The sequence below is a fragment of the Columba livia genome, chromosome 15 (assembly GCF_036013475.1).
Source record: "Columba livia isolate bColLiv1 breed racing homer chromosome 15, bColLiv1.pat.W.v2, whole genome shotgun sequence".
Lineage (NCBI taxonomy): Eukaryota > Metazoa > Chordata > Aves > Columbiformes > Columbidae > Columba > Columba livia.
In genome coordinates this window covers 11,332,526-11,353,890 of record NC_088616.1, presented here as the reverse complement: position 1 = coordinate 11,353,890, position 21,365 = coordinate 11,332,526, and the positions used below count along the sequence as shown (strand labels likewise).

General features: G+C 53.0%; 1 protein-coding gene across 2 annotated transcripts in view; it reads right to left on the bottom strand.

Annotated features, from left to right (window-relative positions):
• The window catches only part of PKD1 (polycystin 1, transient receptor potential channel interacting), an 87,782-nt gene extending 78,288 nt beyond the window's left edge, over window positions 1-9,494 (bottom strand). For both annotated transcript variants that reach the window (XM_065031220.1, XM_065031221.1), the window contains exon 1: window positions 8,967-9,494. In XM_065031220.1, coding sequence (XP_064887292.1) covers window positions 8,967-9,220 — 254 coding nt within the window. In that variant the 5' untranslated portion in view covers window positions 9,221-9,494. The remainder of the gene's footprint in view (window positions 1-8,966) is intronic.
• Window positions 9,495-21,365: the final 11,871 nt, after the last annotated feature.

The window sequence follows — 21,365 nt, the reverse complement described above, 5'->3', positions numbered from 1 at the left end:
AGAGATCTGATGGCTTGTTGTAATCAACACTTAAATGCTGCAAATTCTAAACTATGCCAGAGAGCAACACCCCAGTCTGACTGGCTGCATAGCGTGCGGTCACAAAGCAAATCTAAGGTGACGCAACATAAATTGATGGCTGTATCATACGCAATCTGTGCATATAATCAGAAACTAATTTGTCCAAGGACCGTGACATTGACAGTCCATTCTCCAGCATGCGCCGGAAAGGCAGAAAACTTTTCAAGAAATGGCTAATTGCTGGGTGAGATGAGTGACAACACGCAACAGTGAGGACTGAGGCTCTCAGAGTTCGGGGTCTGGCTGTCAGGCTACCAAACTCACTTGGTGTTGTATGAAAAATGCAGATTCAAGAACAAGTGATGCTTCTGGCACACCCTGCAAAAAATGGGGTGTGTTCTCTGTAAATCAGACCTCGGGAGCGGGCTGTGTCAGTCCAGCAGAGCCGCCAGTCCCGCCCAGGCAGCCCCAGCCTTGTTTCCATGGGCTGCGCCGACACCAGCTGTGCCCTGAACAGCTTCACTGCACAAAGGGGCAGCACTTTCCTTTTTTACTTAAGTAAAGCCGTTACGTACCGCTGGTATGAACACAATCCGCATATCTTAGCTACAGTGAATCTTCTTACATCTGAAAAGCTAACAGAGTCTAATCCTTGGCTTCTTCCAGCTTTTGTCTTACCACCTCAGTTTTGTCCATATGAACTTTTTTAAGACTTCTGATACAAACTTTGCACTGACCCATGCAATCAGGGGCTGCAAATCTAGGCAGAGTTCAGTTCATAAAGCCAGTGACTTCATGTTTTCCCTCTGTAGGAGTAAAATAATGTTCCCACATTCTGATAGAAACCTTTGATCTGCACAGATTTAATTAATTACTTATGAACGTCACGTTGCTCATTTCAGTGGCTCTCTACTTGCAGCTGCCTCCTCTGGCCAGGAGGATCCAGAACCTTTTCTTATTATGCAGAAGTGATCCTGACTAAGGGCTTCACCAACCTGTTGCTCCTGCAACAGTCCCTTCTAGGAAATCACCCAGGTAGCAATAATGAGCTGTCCTCTACAACTGCTTTACAGAGGGTTGGCTGAGAGCCAAGACATTTTCCAATGGAAAGTCTTCACCCAGGGTATCACCCTGCATTGTATTTCAGATCAGTGCTTTGCTTTGTTTAAGGAAATAGGAGAAGATTTCTTTTTAATTGTGCTATGGCTTGGGTGCAACGGCAGTTTTGTGACTTGGACATCACTCCTCACAGTGTCTTCACGATGCTCCTGTCCAAATACAGAATCACAGAACGGTTGGGTTGAAGGGACCTTCCCAGCTCCCCCAGTGCCACCCCTGCCATGAGCAGGGACATCTTCACCAGCTCAGGTTGCTCAGAGCCCCGTCCAGCCTGGCCTGGGATGTCTCCAGGGATGGTTCATCTACCACCTCTCTGGGAACCTGGGCCAGGCTCTCACCACCCCCACTGGCAAGACACTGTCCAAAAAACCCCATCCCAACTCCTCTTTCTCAGCAAGAAATGCAGCATAAACAGAGGTGTCTGAGGGAGTAAAAAGCAGAGTTAAGTGGAGGGAACGTGGCTGCAACACTTCTTGAAGACTCTCTACTCTGCATCTGGTTAGGGTTTCCATCTGTTCCCTCAGCTCTCTAAGGCCCAGGAGAGCAAAGGCGGCACACGGTCTGTGCTGGGAGCACACGACACAGGATGGAGCCCGTGATTATTATCCTTATCACCCCATGGACTGCCTGGCACTGGCTGAAGAGCATGGCTCAGACGGTTCTCTCTGCTTACAAACAGCCTCTGTGTGTGACAGCCATTGAGGAGCACAGCAGCCACCTGTGAGACTGTGACCGTCCATCCCCATCGGACAGCACGCTGGCCCCGGACTCTGCCGGCGAGACTGGGGAGCCAGGTTCTGGGAGAGCCATGTGTGTCCCCTCGATGTCACCGCTCGTGTGACCAGTTCTGCCGACAGCTCCGGAAACAGCTCACAGACACTGTGGAGCACAGTCAGGGCCTGGGTGCCAGCACCATGTCCTGCTGCTGGACGTGTGGCACCGGGGAGCATCAGAGGCAGCAAAGGAAACATCTGTTTTTTCCAAACCACACTTGGAAAGGCCAAGCTGTATCCCACCCCGAAAGCACAACGGGCCCAGCTGTGAGGCAAGCAGATGAACGGAGCAGTACAAAAATAGCCACTTCTGCAGTGCTCTTTCAAGCAACACGAGGTTGCCTTACAAAAATAAATACACAAAAAGGAACGATCATGGGGTTTTTTTCAGCTATTAGAGGGACCGATGTGCACATCACTGCAGCAAGGTAAATGATGCATCCCCTGGACTCTCAGCTCCCAGCACATTCCCCTGCCCACCAGCAAACCCCGTGGGTCCGTCTGCAGAGCAGCACGAACCACCTGCAGCTGCCACACACGGTCCCTGATGTGACCAGACACAGGTGCTGTCACCAACCTGACCTAAACACAAATCCTCACCCTTCAGGCTGGACTCAGCCCACCCCCTTCCCGAGGCTTTGTGAGAGGAACTCACAACTTTGGCCAACACAATTAGTCTGGGCTCTGCTTTCCCAGGCTTAGCTGTTCCCCGGGTTCCTCCCTCAGGAGGGCTCAACCCACACCCCAGATCCTCTTTTTGGAGAGCCACTCCCACCGCTCCCTCACCATGAAACATTTGCTCTAGCAGAACCTATTTTATTTAACCCATTCCCAGCAGGACCTGTGCCCCCAACCAAGCAGGGAAAGGTGTTCACCGAACCCCACGCAGCAGGGAGACGAAGAAGAAGCTCCGCTGTCTCTCTGCTGCAGGGAAAGCTGCCTTTTGCTCTGGATCTGCAGAAGTTCTCCCTGCAAACACAGGCCGAGGTGCTGCCAGGGGATGCTGCAGTGGAGCTGCGCAGGGGCCAGTGCTGGGGACCTGCAAGTGCCACCGGCGGTGGCTGTCCAAGGAAGGGCACAGGGTCCGGAAATCTCAGCTCCAAACCAGTGCTGAGACCTCACGACTTCACCACAGACATGCCAAACATCACCGCGCGGAGCCCAACGCACTCTCCATGCAGGGCGTTGCCTGTACAACGGGTGGAATACGAGCTGCCCGCTGCCACTAGAAGGAGGACGGGCCACGGTGTGGTGTCCAGCTGCGATTTCAATGGACAGGAACAGGCTGGCTGAGTCCTGGCCTGGATTCGGAATTCATGTCACTACAGATCATCACACAGGCTGAAAAATGCCGTAGGTGGGATATTCATCACCACACAGTGAACAAACATCGTCATCTCATTCCATCCAATGCTGTTACCAAACCGGTGTATCGCGCCGTCTTAACACGGGTTGTTAATTACATCAAAAATGATGCTGGATTAAACAGAATAACACAAGACCGCATGCCACATCTGAAACTTCGTCTCTGATCTCAGCTTATTGAAGTTTTTACTAGGCCTGATGCCAGGAAGCCAAAGAGACGTACTCGTTCCTAACCTGAGGGGAACTATTTTACTGTTAGACTGGCAGAAATAGCTGACTAAAGAATATTATACTTTGTTTTGATTATCTCTGTTTAAATCCAGTGGTAGCACATCATCAAAATAGACGCAATCTTTTGGAGGAAAGGGAGGAGTTGGATAGTGAGGATGGAATCAGTTTACTGGTTACGGTCCCAATAATGTACCACAAATGCTACAGATGGTCAACTTGCATGTTGTTGATGCTCTTCCTGATGATAGTTATCCCTTAAAAAAACGGGAATGGCTGTAATCATATGCTTTCTGTGCAAAGCAAGAACGAACGCTATATTTCAATTTGACATTTTTAGTTTTGGCAAACGGAGATGCCAAGTTGGTGTTTAAGTAAACAACAGCCCTTCGATGTGAAAAATAAGCTAATCCTTTCCTGCAAAGGCAGGTTAGGCAATAAGGGCTGGGGGTATCTGATCTGGATTCCTCACCCTCCTGCTGGGCTGGGCAGTGATGTCCAGCAGGGATGTCCGTGCAGGCGGCACAAGCAGCAAGGGGAGCGCGGACAGCAGCCGCGGTTGCTGGAGCTTTCCAGCCTTTAGTCTGAGCTCGGCAAAGCCTGGCGAGAAAGCTGGGCTGATGCGGGGCAGCAGCCGTTCCTCCAAATAGCAGTAGCTCCATAAGCGCAGCCCCTGAGCGGAGCTGCCAACTTTCCACTGTGGAAGAGACAGAAATTTTCTCTTTAAGCCTGACAGCGACTGCCTGGATCGTGCTGTTGGCTACGGAATAATTCACAAGTGCCGTGTCCCCCACACTCCTCACCGTAAGAGCAAGAACCTCTCTCTGTGCAGCTCTCTAGCACTGCAAAAAGCACATTTTTGCTCCTGAGCTGTCCTTCTTCACCCCCGCTTACTTTCTTATTCACTTATTTACAACTCAGAGTAATGTTTGCAGACATATGGGGTAAATAAAAGACTGAAAATCGAGCCGAACTGCAACAACGAAGCAAAGGACAACAAAGCTTGAAGAAATGGATAAAGGATGACGCAGAAATGCATTACGGAAACTCCAGGGTGGAAAATGCAGCAAGACCAGAGATAAAACAAGGAATCCCACGAAATGGCAAACAGGGAGAGAAGCATTAACAAACCCCACAAATCTGTTTCGCCGTGCCTTCTGAGGGAGTGATTTTCTTTTTAAAACCCCTCTTTGTGCGAGCAGAATGAAAGCAGCTGAGTGAATCAGGAGAGACCCGGCGGGGGCTCCTCAGCTGGAGAAACTCTTCACTCCAATGGGGAAAAAACCACAGGCTGAAAGGCACCACCAATAAACTCAAAAATTGCAGGAAATAAAGGGGAAAATCAATGCAAACAGTGCCTGGTAAAAAATACACCAGATGTCAAAGGATGAGGTGGGCAGAGAGCCGGTGTCCCATGTCACCACCTTCCCACCAGGGCGAGGAGATGTCCCACTACGGTTTCTGTCACTACCAGGGTTTGTAGGTTTGGCTGCACCAAATTGCAAATCACAAAACCTTTAAACACCTTGATGCTGCTCAGGATTATTTAATTGCAATTTTGCCCCGGAGCAGGAACGCCTTCCAACGCCACCTCTTCTTACCTAGCAGGACAGGTTTGCTGGTACACTTTTAAACACCACCAAAAACGCTATCAAAGTTTTAATTTTAAAAAGGGTAAGTTTCTCAGTCGTGGGACAGCCCTTGAATTCCTCTGCAGCCTTAGGAAGGAGCACAATAACCAAGGCAGACCTCTGCTTGTGCTGTTGTAATGACATGATGGTGACACTTCACTAACACCAGAGACCATTGTGCTCTGATAGAATAACACAGAATTACCTCCTTGTTTGGTGCTCAAACTATAGTTACAATTTGCTTGTGTAATTGGTCCCTTCCCCAGGCTGAATGAATCTCGTCTGCAAAATATTCATCTAGCACCTCATTTGGGCCTTTTTCCCCCTCCAGAATTTCTTACAAAAGAGAAACACAGCTTTGTTTTCACTGGGGATATGGCTTCTTATAAGAATGACATTCCAGGCTGGCTTAAGTTTTTTCTAGGAACAGCAGTAAAGCTATTTTGCTCCTGTGGACTGGACACTACTGTACAGACACGCCACTACTTCTGAATTGGATTTCAGTTTTAGTTGGATATTTTTCCCCCCCCCCGATAGCTTTTGAAGACACCTTGAGCATTGAAAAGGCTTTTATTGCATCACATAATAGCAAAACCTACCAATCGTTGCCAACTCTTGAAATTTAAAATCTCACAGACTGTAGGTTCCTGAATCATAAAATCTGTTTATTTTATGAAGGTTTGCTTAGGTGAAGTCACCGGCTAGGCACTGTAACCCCAGGGCTCACCGCCAAATCCACAAAAAGCCCCGCTGGGCTTTGGATGAAAGCTCTGACCCCACAAATCTGCAGCTTCTGCTTCTGCAGGACATGGTGATAGCAGAGCTCGGAGCTCAGCGGCTCCTCACCCATCCACAAACAGTATCCCACGCTAACGAGGGAAAAATACCGGAGTTTCAACTCCAGTCTTTAAATCGAGATTCTAATCTCCACTTCAAAACTACGATGATACTAAAGATGTGTCAGAAACAGTCAATATTTGCAAAGGAAAGTCGGAAGATCTTTGAGGTTTATTTCCAGTTGAGGAATGAAAGAAGCGATACCAGCTCATGAAACAGCTGAGTCTCAAAGTAAATGCGAACAAAATCCGGTAGCCCTGCAAGCAGAGCACTTGAAAAGAGATCAGATCAGAGCCTTCTGCAGACGGGGAAACTCAGAAGTGCAAATGCTGCCACTTGAAGCCTGTTGCTCTTGAAGTATTCAGTGGTGATTTTTTTTTATGTTGCACACTGCAGATTATTTGGAAAAAACAGACTTTGCTCTTGATTCCAGCCAGACTTCGTGTTATGCTTCAAGAACCCAACTCTGGCGATGGGAGGGGGCCAATATTCCCATTCCGTCTGCCTGGAGACTGCTCCCAGCCAGGTACGGCTGTCTGCAAGCAGCCCAGCTCATTTCCTTAGTGATTCTTTGGATGGGGCACTTCTCCTGTGCTCCTAGTAACAGCGCTGCCGAAAACGGCATTTATTTCTTCAAAGTTGCTGCATCTATAATGTCGGATACGAGAGGAATTCATTGCCTAGGCCTTACTTCTAGAGCTATGGTATCGCATTTGCTGAGTGCGATTGCCAGCACCCGCGTCTGCTACAGAATCTGGGACTTTCGGCACCCCCAGTTTTCTGAACTTGGCTTCCTAAGGGCTGTTTTCATTTCAGACTAATAAAAAAAATGTTTTGTTGAGATATTAAGAAAATGCTTTCCTCTAGCGAGAGAATAGACAGCAAATCATTAAAAGTGTTATTTACTTTATCTGTCAGTGTTCAGTAAAGAGAACATGAATAGACAAAACCGCTTGCATAACTTCTCCATGTCATGAGCCAGAGTCCCTCTCATTCCAACAGAAATTGATCCGTAAATCTTTCACGGTTATAATGACAATGTAAGGACACGTCCCTTCTTCCCCATCCTCGGGAGGTCACACAGAGGAGCAGGGGAGACCCGAGTGTCACACCAGAGCGCTTCAGCGCATCTCACACCAGAATATTCCCAGCGCAGACTCCTCAGCTGAGCGCTGACTGCACAGACGGACTCCCAAGACATCCACCCCTGGGCAGAGCAAAGCTGTCGGCAGCGCTGTGAACTCCCCGTTCTCCGCGGGAGCAGAGCGGGATGTCCCGAACACTCTCCTGCCCGCTCGGTTACCATTTGCTGTAGCAGATTTCCCCTTCCCACTTTGTTTTGTTGACCTGCAAGAGCTTTATGTCCGACTTCAATTTGTCATCGCAGAATAGGATCTAATCCAAAACGTTCTGGGAGCTTTTACAACTCAACGCCTCTAAACAACAATAATATAAACAGTCTCAAACACTTACTACCAAAATTAATAATCCCAGAAACACACTCTAGTAACCCCAAATCCTTAAAAAGCCAAATGAAGGACTTATCATCACAGTCTTCAGAAGGCTGCTCTACCAGTGACCAGCGAAGCGCTGGCACGTTCCACCTCTGTTACAACAGCACATTCAGTCTGCAGAGCTGTAGATCCCCGCGTCCGACTGACAACAGATCATACAATGCAGAAACCCCTTAATAAAAATCAGTTTTTCCGAGTTAGGGACTTTCTGCAATAAACAATGACTAGTTTGTTTGGAAAAGTCTAAATGTATCTTGTAGGAAAACAGTTGGAAAACACCTTGTCTGATGGACTTAGAGATGTGCACATTTTCCTGAAGTCAGTCTAGATACATCTTGCCAATCTAAAATTTAATGTTTACTTTGATACTTGGCAACTTCTGCAATATCTCTGAATCTATATTGACACTAAAAAGTGGAAACTTGGTTAAGAATATCCAAATAGAAAAGCAGACCCTTAACTTATTGGAATACCAGAAGAAATTAGTTCAAGGGCAATTTTTCTACCGTGCCAGGCCCCACGTCATCTCTCCTACATGAATCACTAGATGCTTTTGTCTCCTCAAGAACAAAAAAGTTGCTTCCTAAGGAAAACAAATTTAGGTTCAGAAATAATTTTTTTAAAAATACTTTTCCCCAAAGTCTCTTTTTTGCATCACGCAGTAACTTTAAGTGACTGAGCATCTGGGCCGTTCTAATGACCCTCCAAGAAACATCCCTTTCTGACCGATTTTCCCAAAACAACAAAATCAGCATCCGGACACAAACACAACTGACATCCCACCCCAGCGCTTCCATGGAGAAAGTTTTTATTTGAACTTGTTAACTGAGTGTTTTGGATCTGCTGTTAAAAGTATTTAAACCACGTCCAGCTGCCCATTTCCCGACACCATCCTCTTCCTGTGATTTCCCCCAGAACCTCAGAAATTAAACTCCTGGCACAAAACCTCCTGCCCCTGCAGCACAGGCTCTACGGTACCCATTGGGAACGTTCTCCTGAGGGTCACCCAGCACTTGTGGGGTGTCTGGGACCGGGGTCCCCAGCGTGGCCAGCGCGCCCCTGGCCTCGCCAGCTCCTGGCCAGACGCGAGCGGTGGTATGAGATGACCCGTTTTGGGCTGAATCCTGAAAACGCTTCTCCAGGTGCAAAGCCAAGAGCATCCCCGTTGCCAGGAGGGAGTTCGGAGGCCACCAGCCCGCCGTGCTCGCCCTCCCCGAGCTGAAGCTGGGCTCGCGTATTTAACACATATTGAACCAGCTTTTGCTTTTGCTTCGCTTGGGCCGTCCCTGCCCGTGTCCGACCGGGCTGCCGGCAAACTTTCTGCCATGTCTCTCTCCATGTTTGTCCCTGCTGTCACGCGTCCCATCTCCACCACGGCCCAAGGCAAAACACGGAAATACTCGAGAGCAGATAAAGCTCCGAGCAGCGAGCGCTCGCCGCAGCGGCCGCCAGCCCGACCCCCGCCCCGCGGTACTCACAGCGCCGTGGCGGCGGCGGGGAAGCCGGTCCCCGGGCGCTCCATCCCGCGGGCTGAGCAGTTGACGAGGCAGGCGGGGCCGGTGCAGGTACAGCCGGCGGCGCAGGGCTGGCATGCAGGGGCCGGGGACTGCCGGGCCGCCGCCAGCCCCCCGCACAGCAGGGAGCAGAGCAGGCACCAGCCCGAGAGGGGCAGCCGCGCCGCGGGGACGCCATGTTTGCGCTGTGATCCAGTGTCTCCATTTCCAAAAGGCATCTCTTCCCTACGGGCATGGCATGGCCCCGGCCCGCCGCTCCCCCGGCCGGCCCGGCCGGGCCCGGCCGCGCCCCGCCCCGCTCCGCCGCTCGCCTCCGCGCCCCTCCGCGCCGCCTCCGCGCCGCCCGCCTCAGCGCCCGCCCGCCATGGCGGCCTCTCCCCGCGGGGCTGGCGGTGCAGCGCTGCTCGGCGGCGGCGCCCGGCCCGGCCCGCTGGGCTCCCGCTCGCCGCGCTGACAGCCCCGGCCCGGCGCCGCTCGGCTCTGCGCTCCGCCCGGGCCGCGGCCGCCGCCTCCCCCCCGCTCCGCCTCCCGCCCGGCGGAAACCCGGCGCCGCTCCAGCCCCGCCGCCCCCGCCGCGCAGCCGCCCCCCGACCGGCCCCGGGCGGCGGCGAGGGCCGGGGCGAGGGAAGCTCTCGGCCGGGCCCGGGCCAGGCGGCCCCCGGGCCGTGCTCGGCAAGGTGGTGCGGGGAATAGCGGGGGCAGGGGCATTCCTGGGGAGCGGGGGGATACCGGGAGACACGGGGATCCTGGGAGCAGGAGCATCGTGGGGGGCAGAGGCCATCCGAGGGGATTGCAGGCATCCCGGGGAGCAGGAGCATCCCCAGGGCAGGGGGATCCCGGGATCAGGCGCTGGCCGGGGGTACATGGGCATCCCAGGGGCAGGAGGTCTCCTGGTGGGCTGCATCTCGGTAACCAGGTGGGGCAGACAACTGAGCATGGAGTTCTGCTGGAGAGACGCTTTGGTTGTCTCAAAATGATGGGGAAAGGCTTTCCCTCCTCTGCACACAGGGGCGATGGGCAGAGGGGAGCGTGAGCACCCACCTGCACTCTCCCTGAAGGCTTTTGGCACTCAGTTCCCATGACTGGGGCTCATTCCTGAGGCTGCTGAATCCAGTAAGAGCTGTAGGGTATGGCATGTGTTACATGGTACAGCACAGTAAGTAATTCAGATATCTAGGAGAGGGAGGAAGAACAAGGCAGGTACTTTTCAGTGCATTTTTCTGGTGCTCATAATCTCAATTTGCCAGGTTTTGATGCCACTTGCACCCTGCACTGGCCCAGGGCACTGCCCATGGCTCAGACTGGGCTAGACGTGGTGAGGTCCATGCTGTCATTATATGATGGCTCCTCAGGGATCTGAACTGGTTCTAGTTTAAAATGACTGAAGGATATGACTAAAATAAAGACTCTATACAACCAAAAGAAGCACCATTTTCCTTGGTGGGGGCTGATATTTAAGGTGCCAGCCCAAGGCACTTTCGCCTCCTGAGATTTGCTGATCCACACAAAACTTTCAGCAGGTTTTTGCTAAATGAGAACAAGAGCATCTTGCTCTTCATTTATGTGATTCCATTAATTCTTGCAGCCATTCACACCCTTTAAAATATTCACATGTAACAATGAAGTTCTGCACAGCAAATCACTCCAGCTCAGCCTTGGTGTCACGCATGTGGGCGTCCCCGGGAGTCCCTGGCACGTGCAGAGCTGGAGCCATGGTCTGTTCAGTCACAGCTGTTGCAGCAATTACTGTCTTTACAAAATCCTTCAGAAGTGCCGCCTGGCAAGCACCTCTGTGACATGAGCTGCTGCCACACCATGCAGGCACATCACTCACCCGCAGGGAGGGGTCACCCCAAGCACCCAGCCACCCCGGTGCCAGAGTGAGGGGCATTTGGTACTTGTCCGAAGCAGCTTGCACAGCTGAGTGGAGCTCCTGACACCGCCGGGACTGCACCCCTCACCTCCACCGGCTTTTTGCTGCTCCCGTGCGCATTCCCAGCGCTGCACTGGGCTCCAATGGCAAGTGTGCCGGGAGCTGCCACTGGACACGGTGTTACTGGGACCCTGTCAACCAACCGGCTCAGGAAATCTGCCTGGCAGCTTCCACGGGAGAAACCACAACAGAAAGAAAAGGATGGGAGAGAGACATGCTAGCTGTCTGCAAGCATCCAGAGAGTGCAAGCAGCAGAGAGCCAGAACAATTGTTTGGGGTGGTACCAGCCGAACAGTGGGAGCCTCAGAGCCTGTGACCCCCACAATTCCTCTGCTGAGAACAGACTTGGGGCAGGCAGGGCTACAGGAGCATGTTTGCCTTTCTGGGTGACTGGCCCTGCCCGAACCTTGTCCCTCTGTCTGTGCAAAGTGCCCTCGCTGGAGCCGTCCTGCGCACGGGTGCCTGTGTGCACGCGCTCGTTGTGGGCCAGCTCGCAGGTTTTCCCCGTGTGATGCTGCCGTGGTCCTGCACGCCCTGGCTCCTGCACCGGGCAAAACAAAACACGGGCATCTTCCCTTTGCCTGCGAGAAAACAGCTGATCTCTGCTGAGCTCCCTCCACCTTGGGCACGCTGCAACCTTTGGAAGCTCAGGAAAGAGGGGGATGATTGGGCAAGGGTGACGGTGAATTTGCTTTATAATTGTGTAGGATTTTTTTAAGCCTCTTGTGACTGTAGGCATGTAGGATTCTCTAGGAGACAAGGGACTGTCCTGTTAGCACTGGCTGAGCATCTCCTGTGGGTGATGAAGTCTGTGACACCTCCCGGGCTGCTCCCCACCTTGGGCTCAGCCTGGGGTGCTTGATCTTGATCCAGAACTGTCCCCATCCAACCAAGTCTGTAAGCACCTGCCTGGTTTTAGGTCCGTGCAATGTACCACTGAAACCAAAGGAGCGATATCGGTTTCTATCAGCTAGGGCTCTGGCTTTTCTTATCCAAATACTGAACAAACCTTAAATAACAAGCCTGACAGCATCCGATTTCACTTCTTGGCATGGTAGTTAATGTATGTGAGAATTTACTTTCCAAAAACATTTTGTGCCTTTTGGACTTGAAATCTGCTTGAAAGACAGATCATCTTTTGCATTATGTATTGTGCCCAAAATAGCTCAGCGTTTACTACTTCCTCATGTTACTATGATGTATTTATTTCCTCTCCCTCAATTGCAAATTGCTTTTTTAAATTTTTTACCCTTTCTTCTGTACTGATGCCCATATTTCTTCAGATAACAGCAAGGAGGAAACATCCTGTGTATGGATTGTTATCAGTAGATTAGATCACTGATGCAATACAGCAGATGTAATGAAGTTAAGGGCTCTAGCCCAAAAGCTAGGGCTGCCAAGCTGAGATGAGAGCAGCAAACAAGGAAATAATAGAGTGGGAAAGGAGACAGCAGATCTCGATATAGCTGCAAAAAGAATCATTTGTTCACTTCAAATCACTATTTTTTATCTTGGAGAAAGGTCTCCTGGCTGAGTCGGGATGGGTTTTAAAATGCAAACTGCAGAAAATTATGGAAATGAAAAATGTATTCTGGGGCCGGGAGGCTGTTGTTCACTGCGAGGCTGGGAATGGCTTGTGGGGAAGGGATTCTTCTGGTTCCTCCTACTGGCAAGCAAACGCAGAGTTTCTCAACTCTGTTTACTCGAAGTGGAATTAAAACCCCAACTAAGAGGGTGTTAATTCTCCCTCTCCCACCAGTCTTGCAGGCTGGACGCACCCAGGACATCAGCAGCAATGGATACGCTGTGGTCAGCAAAACGTGACAGAGCTGTGGCTGGCCGGGAATGTCGCTGTTGCCTCCGGGTGACTCCGGCAAGATCCCAAAAGTGCCACAGATGTCTCCAGCGGCAACCCAGCCAGCCCTGAAACCCCTCTGTGCACAGCCAGACCCTGCGGCATCCCCTCTCCAGCACCACGTTTCTGTACATTAAAGGCTGCGGGCGCAGGCTGTGCTTCCCACAGCTGAGCTGCATCCGGCACGCTTTGCAAACCCCTCTGCACGGGCACCGCACCAGCTTCGCCTCAGACACAAGGGCAAGTGCTTCCAAAGCGCACACTGGGAGCAAGGCTCTGCACTGTAATGCCCTCCCGTGCTGCTGCTTTTCCCTTCGCCCAGGAATCCTCTGTCACATTCACACATGGAGCAGTGGGGTGGGCAGGAGCGGTGGGGACACCTTGGCACCCAGGAGTGTAACCCACAGGACCTGAAAATCTCCATTTATCCTGGGAAGAAATGGCTGATTCCATCCTGGCAGGGTTGTGCTGTGGCTGCATTTTGTGTGCCCTTGCTCTGCAGAGGGGTTGCACTGGCATCATCGTAGAATGACAGAACACTTTGGGTTGGAGGAACCTTCCCAGCTCCCCCAGTGCCACCCCTGCCATGAGCAGGGACATCTTCACCAGCTCAGGTTGCTCAGAGCCCCGTCCAGCCTGGCCTGGGATGCCTCCAGGGATGGTTCATCCACCACCTCTCTGGGAACCTGGGCCAGGCTCTCACCACCCTCAGCTCAAACAATTTCTTCCTCATGTCCAGCCTGAATCTCCCTCCTTTAGTTTAAAACCATTGCCCCTTTTCCTACTGCAACAGGCGCTGCTAAAATCTGTCTCCATCTTTCTTATCAGCCCCTTTTGAGTGCTGAAAGACCACAATAAGGTCTCCCTGGAGCCTTCTCTTCTGCAGGCACGATGCCATGGCTCATCCCTCAAAGGGGATACCTGCAGTGTGCCCCCGAAAAGAACTGCCAGCTCTTTTCCTCCAGCTCTGCTCCTGCGGGGCCGGTTCGTGGGCCCCTGGCGCCCTCTAGCACCGGCTGCTCCGGGAGAGGAACCGGGGAAGCGGCTTCAGTTACTCCACAAAGCACCGTGGCGTCAAATCGGATGCAAACCGCGGGCGGCTCCACCGTGGAGTAAGGGCGATCCCAACTCCTGCCCTTGGCTGCCCCTCGCACGGGTGTGCGCACACCGAGAGCGGCGCAAAATCCATACGGTCAGCACTACCTACATGTGATGGACCGATTGCAGTTACCCTGGCTCAACTGTAACAAGCAGATCTATCTCACACTGTGTCCTGAGCAGATTTAATCTGTGCTGGATTAATTACTCAGCAACCTGCCCACCAAACAGCTCCCAGCTGCACCTCTGCAGGTGCTGGGCACAGGGTGCTGTGAGCAAGGCAAGGATGTCACCACGCAGCTCTTCCCCAGGTGCCTGGAAAAGGGACCCACCTCTCCCCAGCCTGTGCTGAGGTCGGTGCTCTCCGGTGAGGCATGTGGTTGTCATTTTGTGCTGGGTTTTCAGCTGCTCGGGGCTGAGCTGAGTCAGCAGTGCCAGCACAAGCCCCTGTTGGGCTTTTTGGGGATTATTTTTGTGGACGGTTTTAGCTCAGGAAGTCAATTTATTCACACTGATCGTTTTCATCCGTTTGACGTAGTGTGAATGTAAAACAGAGCTGAGTAGTTTTGGTGACAACACTTTCTGCACAGTAACTAATTGGTGGCAATTCTGCTTTTATTTACCAAATGCTTTTTCAAAGCAAATAAAACTCTTTCAATATTTTTCAACATTCAGGGCTTTCAGGGGTCTTTGGCTGACGGAAGATGTTCCCTCCAGGCTGAACTCACAAACTCCTGGTTTCTGGCTGGGGGTGCTCTGGGCCGTTGCTATAGCAATGCTGATGTCGCAGGCACTGCAGGGCTGGAATTGGCATCTTTCATTGAGATGAATTGAAGCCATCCTGGGTTTTACCTGGGTAAAAAGTCAGGGAGAAGCCAGAGCTGCTCCTTTCCCCACCATGGGGGCTTTGGGAAGCTGTCTCCCCTCTCGCCACCTGTCGTGGCATCACCTTGCCCTGCACAGGAGGAACGCTTCCAGCCTGCTGCAGAGAGCCCAGCAGGACCATCGCCTGGTACCTAGTTGGGGGGTGATGGTCCCATTTCTGCGGCAGATGCTGTTGATGAGGCGGCGAAGGCTGAGGCTCCCCCAGCCTCTGCCAAGGGGTCCCCACGACACTGGAGAAAATGGGGTGCAGCAGAGGTGCTGATGAATCTGAAGCCAGCGTGCAGGTGGTGAGAGGCACAGAGGCAGACAGTGTGTTCTAAATATTTAATATAGGCTGAGTTTAAGGCTTCTTCCTCCCCACTCCAGCCTGGCAAAGCCCAGCAGGGTCAGAGGGTGCTCCCCAAAATGCTGGCAGGGCAGGTGCACTACAACACATCTGCTCTTGAGAAGCCAGCTCAGAAAAGTTGCTTGCCAGCAGTTTTTTGTGCTTTGAATTGGCTGCTGCTGGTTGCATGTGGCTGAGCTCCCAGCCCTCCCCGGCCATCGCTCATATGTGCTCAGGTGCCATTAGTCCCTCTCATTGCAGGATGACAACGAATGCAGAGCAAATTACTTGCAGACAAAATGTTTGCAGGGCTGGGACAACCCTTAGCTTCACCAGGGAAGATGTTTCCAGTAATAAAAAAAGAAACACTTAAACAGACCAAGAAATTGTAAAATCACCAAGAAGGGAAGGCAAGAGGAGGCTGCCTGAGCAGCTCTGTTGAAGCTGGATGCATTTCTGAGCTCAGGGTGCCTGGAAGTGTCCGGCTCTGGGCTGGCCACGCTGCTCGTGCCTTGTCGTCTTGAAGAAAAAAGTAATTGCCCAAATTTACTAGGGTTTTGCTAAGAGGAAATGTTCAGCCTTGAAAAACATTAACAAACACCACTAAATCTCTAAGCTGCATCTTCATCATCCAGATTATTAATCACCTGGAGGAGGGCCACTTGCTAACCGCTCAGACCGTGGAACGGGGTTGTAGGTGTGTCAGAAGAAGAACAGAGAGACAGCGGTTATTGATCCTTAGGCTGATAAATACCACCTGGCACTGCTTGTGCCTGATCAGCCACCTCCCCCCAATTTGCTCCAATGAACAGCGGACCAAGGGATCTGCGTCTCCAGTGAGTGCGAGTCCAGCTCTTCATCTGCCACCTCTGTGACAACCACAAACACGTCCCACTGCTCCCCAGCACCTGTGGCTTTCTCAGGAGATGGATTTGCCTTTTCCCTTGAGGAAAATGTCCCTTGTTTGGCCAGGGACCAGCACGTGCTGCTGCAGGGGAAGGTGCTGGCGAGCCCAGTACGGGCAGCGATGCAGAGATTCACTCCAGTGGGAATGTCTTCCCAGCCTGGCCCTTTGTGGTTGACTCGTTCCCTGGAGCAGCAGCTTTATGAGCCTCTGCACATTTCCACGCTTCCTCATTACTGCTGCTTATTATTTTACAGGGCCCCAGAGCGCTGTGTGTGTCCCAGCGCTGGGGCTGCCCCGGGGGAGCTCTCTAGTTCTGCAGTGCCTGACTCGACCTTTCCAGAAATCAGGATTTTAGGGGGGTTATCTGCTCAAGCTCCTTGGGCTCTGCCATGCGGTGACTCTGCAGGCAGCACCGTGAGAAGCTGCCAGGCTTGGAGCCACCGGCCTGGCTGGTGCTCCCAGACATGGTGTGACTGGTATGAACTGGGATGGACACAGTTGAGTGTGCACGAATAATGGAGACACACCCCGTGACATTTATACACTTGCTTTTGAAACCATAACCATGCTTTACCCCTTCCCCATCTCAGGATGTGTCTGTATATGAACATAAAATATCTTGCATGGTTTTAAGCTGAGATATTATTTTTCTAAAATACTTGGTGCTGCAGAGGCATGTCTGAAAAGCATTTAAAATTTACCAAATAGCCTGAAAATATCTCGTGTCTGGGAGGCTGAGTGTTTGTTGCTCGGCCCTGCCTCTGTCTCAGTAGGACACGTTTCAAAGGCCCTTTGAACATCCAGCTTTTGCTCACGTCTGAAAGCTCCGGCGGGTGATGGCTGGAGCTGGGGACTTGCCTGCGCTTGGTCCTCCCATGGCTGGAACCTTGGCTCCTTTCGGTCTTGGCACAAGGAAAATTAATTTCCTGGCCTCAGCCCAGTGCAGACTCGTTAGGATCTGGCACAATCACCCTTTTGTGTGCAGGAGGGGACGGTGGGAGCTCAGGGCAGCACCGCAGTTCCCTGGGGATGCCCGTGGGCACATGCCAGGAGCAGGGGATATGCCAGGCAGGCTCGTGTCCCGGCACGCTGCTGGCAGGGACATGGGATGCTGACCTGGAGGGAGCAAATCCCTGTTTTTGCCGGGGTTCAGTTTATTTTACCATCAGTACCGACAGCCGCACAGTGTCCTGCTCGGCCCCGGCTGCTGCTGCCACTGCCAGCACTGCGGGTCACGCCGGGGTGCCACCCAGCAGCAGGGCAAAGGTTCCTTTTGTGAATTAGTTATGGATTTGTATGACAAGAAGCAAAAATTTAGTAACAGGCTGGGCTCTCCAAACCTCCTGAGGGCCTTGCATGGAAAACAATGGCGATGAAGGCAGCTGGAGGGAGCCACAGGTAAAAGGTGCACATCAGGAGGGATCAGAGAAGCTGAGGAGCCCGAGGTGGAAATAGAGGGACTGGGCACAGGAGAGATGGAAAATGAAATAATCAGACAAAGGAAGGAGGGTTGCAATGTAAGATTTGACTTGGCAATATAAGAAAGGGAAGAGACAAAGGCAGTCTCCCAGCAAAACACTGGAATTTAACTTTCACAGCTGCAAAAGGAAAACAATTGCTTCCCACACAAAAATAACTGATGGGCTGCGTTGATGAGCAGATGTCTCAGGAATTTCAATTAAAAGCTAGCGACACTGACAAAGGCAATGAGACTGAAGTGTTCAAAGGTAAGTGAGCAACGGGGAGGGAAGAACAATAACTGTGAGGGAGGGAACGGTGCCTGCTCGGCGCTGCGTGGGCCGGGGCGGCGGAGCTGAGCGCAGCAGGGTGCTGGACCCACCTCCCGCACGTGTCCCGTGTCCCCTGCAGCACCCGGCTCTGCGGGGACATGCTTGCTGCGGCAGGGCTGGACCCTCTGCCCCACATCTCTGGTGGATGGCTGCTCACGTGCAATGTGAAACTCAGCTCTCCGTATTTCACCCAGGTGACAAGTCAGCCCGGTGAGCATGGTGGTGTCACCTCTGTCCCCCAGCTGCCCTCCCGTGCTACCCATGCAGGTGACACCTGCTGCCTCCAGGCCCTTTCTCTACAATGACTCTGGATTTGGAGTGGTGTGTGCCCTTGGCAAAGGACCTGTAGCAGAAGAGCAGGTGGGATGAGCTGGAAGGTTTACATGCCATGAGGAGAAAAGTCCCCTTAACCTTGGCTGGTGGCTCTGCAGTAGGTGACAGCAGGAGCAAGCCAAGCTGCATTACCAGCAGCACATGGAAAGAGCCTGCACCACTTTTCCTGCAGGCAAAGAAGATGAATATCTTCCAAGACGGCGCAGCTGACATCGTCTCTGATGGGAATAGCTTGTCCTTGCAGCCTGCCTGCTGGAGGGACTGCTCCATCTGAGCTGGTGACAAGAGCAGGGACCAGCAGGGCCGGAGCGGAATCGCCAGAGCCTGGCCAGGATGTGGCAAGTGTCCCTGCATGGGGACAGAGCAGCCGAGGCCGGGGCAGCATGGGGACAGCTGCAGCATGAGCCAGCGATGGAGCAATATGGACTGCGGGGGGAAGGAGGACCGGCCTCACCCCAAAATATCTCACTTGGCTCCAAACACGGCGTGCAACTTCTGGCACACAGAGAGCCCTGCAGATTTCGACGCCAAAGAAAACAGCTCGATGTAAAAATCCTGAAGCGCAGTGTGCAGAACAGCTGGCCAGTGCCCAGCCCCGGGCAGGTTCTCTGTGTCTCCAGCTCTGTCCCCAGGCAGGGATGGCCGAGCCAAGGGCACGTGCCGTCCCCCACGCGTCTCAGGCTGCTGCTCGGCCCTTGGCACAGGCGCAAATTGCCAGCACCAGCTGCCTCTCAGTGCTCGAGTTGTCAGTCCCCCACAGGCTGCAATACAACAGACCTGTTGGGTTGACAGCCCTGGTGGGGACAAGCTGATTTTCTGCCATTAAAAACAAATCTACTTATATGTATCAGAGAAACAGCCGCTGTCACGGCCAGCCCCGCTCAGAGCCCTGCCAGATACCGCAGTCCCGCTTCCCCAAGGCACGCCGTATCTTCAGGCGTCTGCTGTTCCATTAAGCTATTTTTAGTAAACATATCCCCCTTAGTTCGGCTGCAGTTATCTGATTAATTCCTGTAACTATATGAGGAGCAACATCTCCAGGCGTGACTCCGGTTTCTGAGCAGACTGTGTCTCTGCACACACGTCTGCTAAAAGGGAGAAACTTGCTGAAGATGCTTCTCCCTGTAGTGCTGGTGGGCACAGAGCTCTGGCACCGTGCAGAGCCGGGTTTGGGGCCGGGGAGGTGGGGAGCAGCGCTGCTGCAGGCGCTGGAGCACACGACCTTTGATAAAGGCAGAATTAACGAGGCACACTTCCCCTGATAAGGGGCCATCCTCCTCTGGCGTTGCCCTGATGTGGCAGCGATAAGCAGCTGGCTTTGTTTGCTTCCGAAAGTGCAGCTGCTGATGGATATTTCCATCATCATCATCATCATCATCATCTGTGGCTGAGAGAAGGGAAAAGTCCCCGTGTGCCAGCGCTCACAGTCTGCGGGGAGGTGCATCCCGAGGGTAGGAGGTGCCGGGGTGCGTACCCCCTTCCTCCAGGCAGGCAGCACTGGGGAAAAGCTCCAGCACAGCCTCGTCGCTGCCAGGGACTAGTTAAAAATGCTTCAGACCCACAGATGGCTCCAGCATCACACTTTGCTCCGAGGCCTCGGCCTCTATTGACTGCAGCTGTCCCGGAAAATCAAATTATAGTGCAAAACCCTGGCACGGAGTCTGCTCTGACGAGTCAGGTCTTCCATCTCCTGGCTAGCTGGGCAGGATGAAGAGCACACGAAGGGGAGCAGGGGACTGAGCCTCCACCTTGAGAGCTTTCCCTCAGCTGTGTTGGTAGAGTGCTGTGAACCCAGAGATCCTGGGCATTCCCTGGGAACCGTGATGGCCGTGGCTGAGACTTGGGGTGTGAGAAGTAGGATCACACCCAGGAACCACGCACAGGAGCTCCTGACCCAGCTCATGTCCCTTGGCCATGGCAAAAGCCATCAGAGCTGTGCTGCCCGCTCCTCCTGCTTTCAGCAGAGTGCTTCAGGGCTGGTGAACGGAGATTAACTCTAGATTTAAATGCTCCCATGGAAGTGAAGGGAAAAGCTCGTCACTGCCCACAGCAAGAGCAACCCGTCAGTGTGCATGTGGCGGGTGCTTGAGTTCCAGCATCGGCACCGTGGCATCACCACGGCTGGCGCCCGAGCTCCGTCGCTGGCTCTGGGTTTGTCTGAGCCCCGTGGTGCTGGCCATCACCTCCCCTCCCTCTTGTGCAAGTGCTGTTACTTATTTACATCTTCATTGTGAGCCTGCCTGGCTTCTCACCAGAGCAATTTATTTTCCCCTCCTGTTTCGATATGACTGTTCAAGCCTCCTTTTCCAGTCCGGCTGAGGCCGCACCACTGGAAATATGTCACACAGTGAAAGACATTTATTTCAGTCGAGAGAGCTCCAAGTGCCTCAGGTGGCACTTCATTTGCAGTCAGAAAGAAAAATGCCAAGTGTTGCTCACTGAAACCAGTTGCTGAGACAGACTGGGGAGAATGTGGGTTCCTGTCTCAAAAAAACTTGAGTCTGCTGCCCTGGCAGCCCCCGCTCCGGCCACCCCTCGGGCTCTGCCCTGCTCTGCATCTGCCTCGGACCAGCTTCTCTGCTGGACTGAGAGGAGACCTTCTGATCTCTGAACTGCCTGAAAGGAGCTTGGAGCCAGGGGGGTCGGGCTTTGCTCCCCAGGAACAAGCGCCAGGACCAGAGGAAACGGCCTCAAGTTGCGCCAGGGGAGGCTGAGGTTGGATCTTTTCTTGGGAACAATTTCTTGCCAGAAAGGGCTGTTGGGCATTGGAACAGGCTGCCCAGGGCAGTGGTGCAGTCACCATCTCTGAAGGGGTTGAGCAGACGCGGAGACGAGGTTCTCAGGGACATGGGGTAGTGCCAGGGGTGGGGGAATGGTTGGACCTGATGGTCTGGAGGGTCTTTTCTAACCAAAATGATTCTGTGATTCTATGATTCTCATGGCAGATGGTCCCTGAACCATCTGACCATTCGGTTCCTCGAGTGAGCCTCCCGCTCTGTGCCTCAACAGTGGCAAACCTGGAGCAGGCGACCCCAAACCTGCCTGGGGAGCTGCACCCCAACCCCACTCTGCAACCCCCGTCCCTCCCGTCACTGCTCACTACGGGGCTGCAGACTCGGGGGGCCCCGGGCACGGCTGCAAATCCCCCCAGGGGGCCTTGTGAGCCCCCCCAACGCTGCTCCCCGTGCAAACCGCCCCCGCCGTTCCCCTCCCGCACGTGTCGCAGCCCCCACGTGC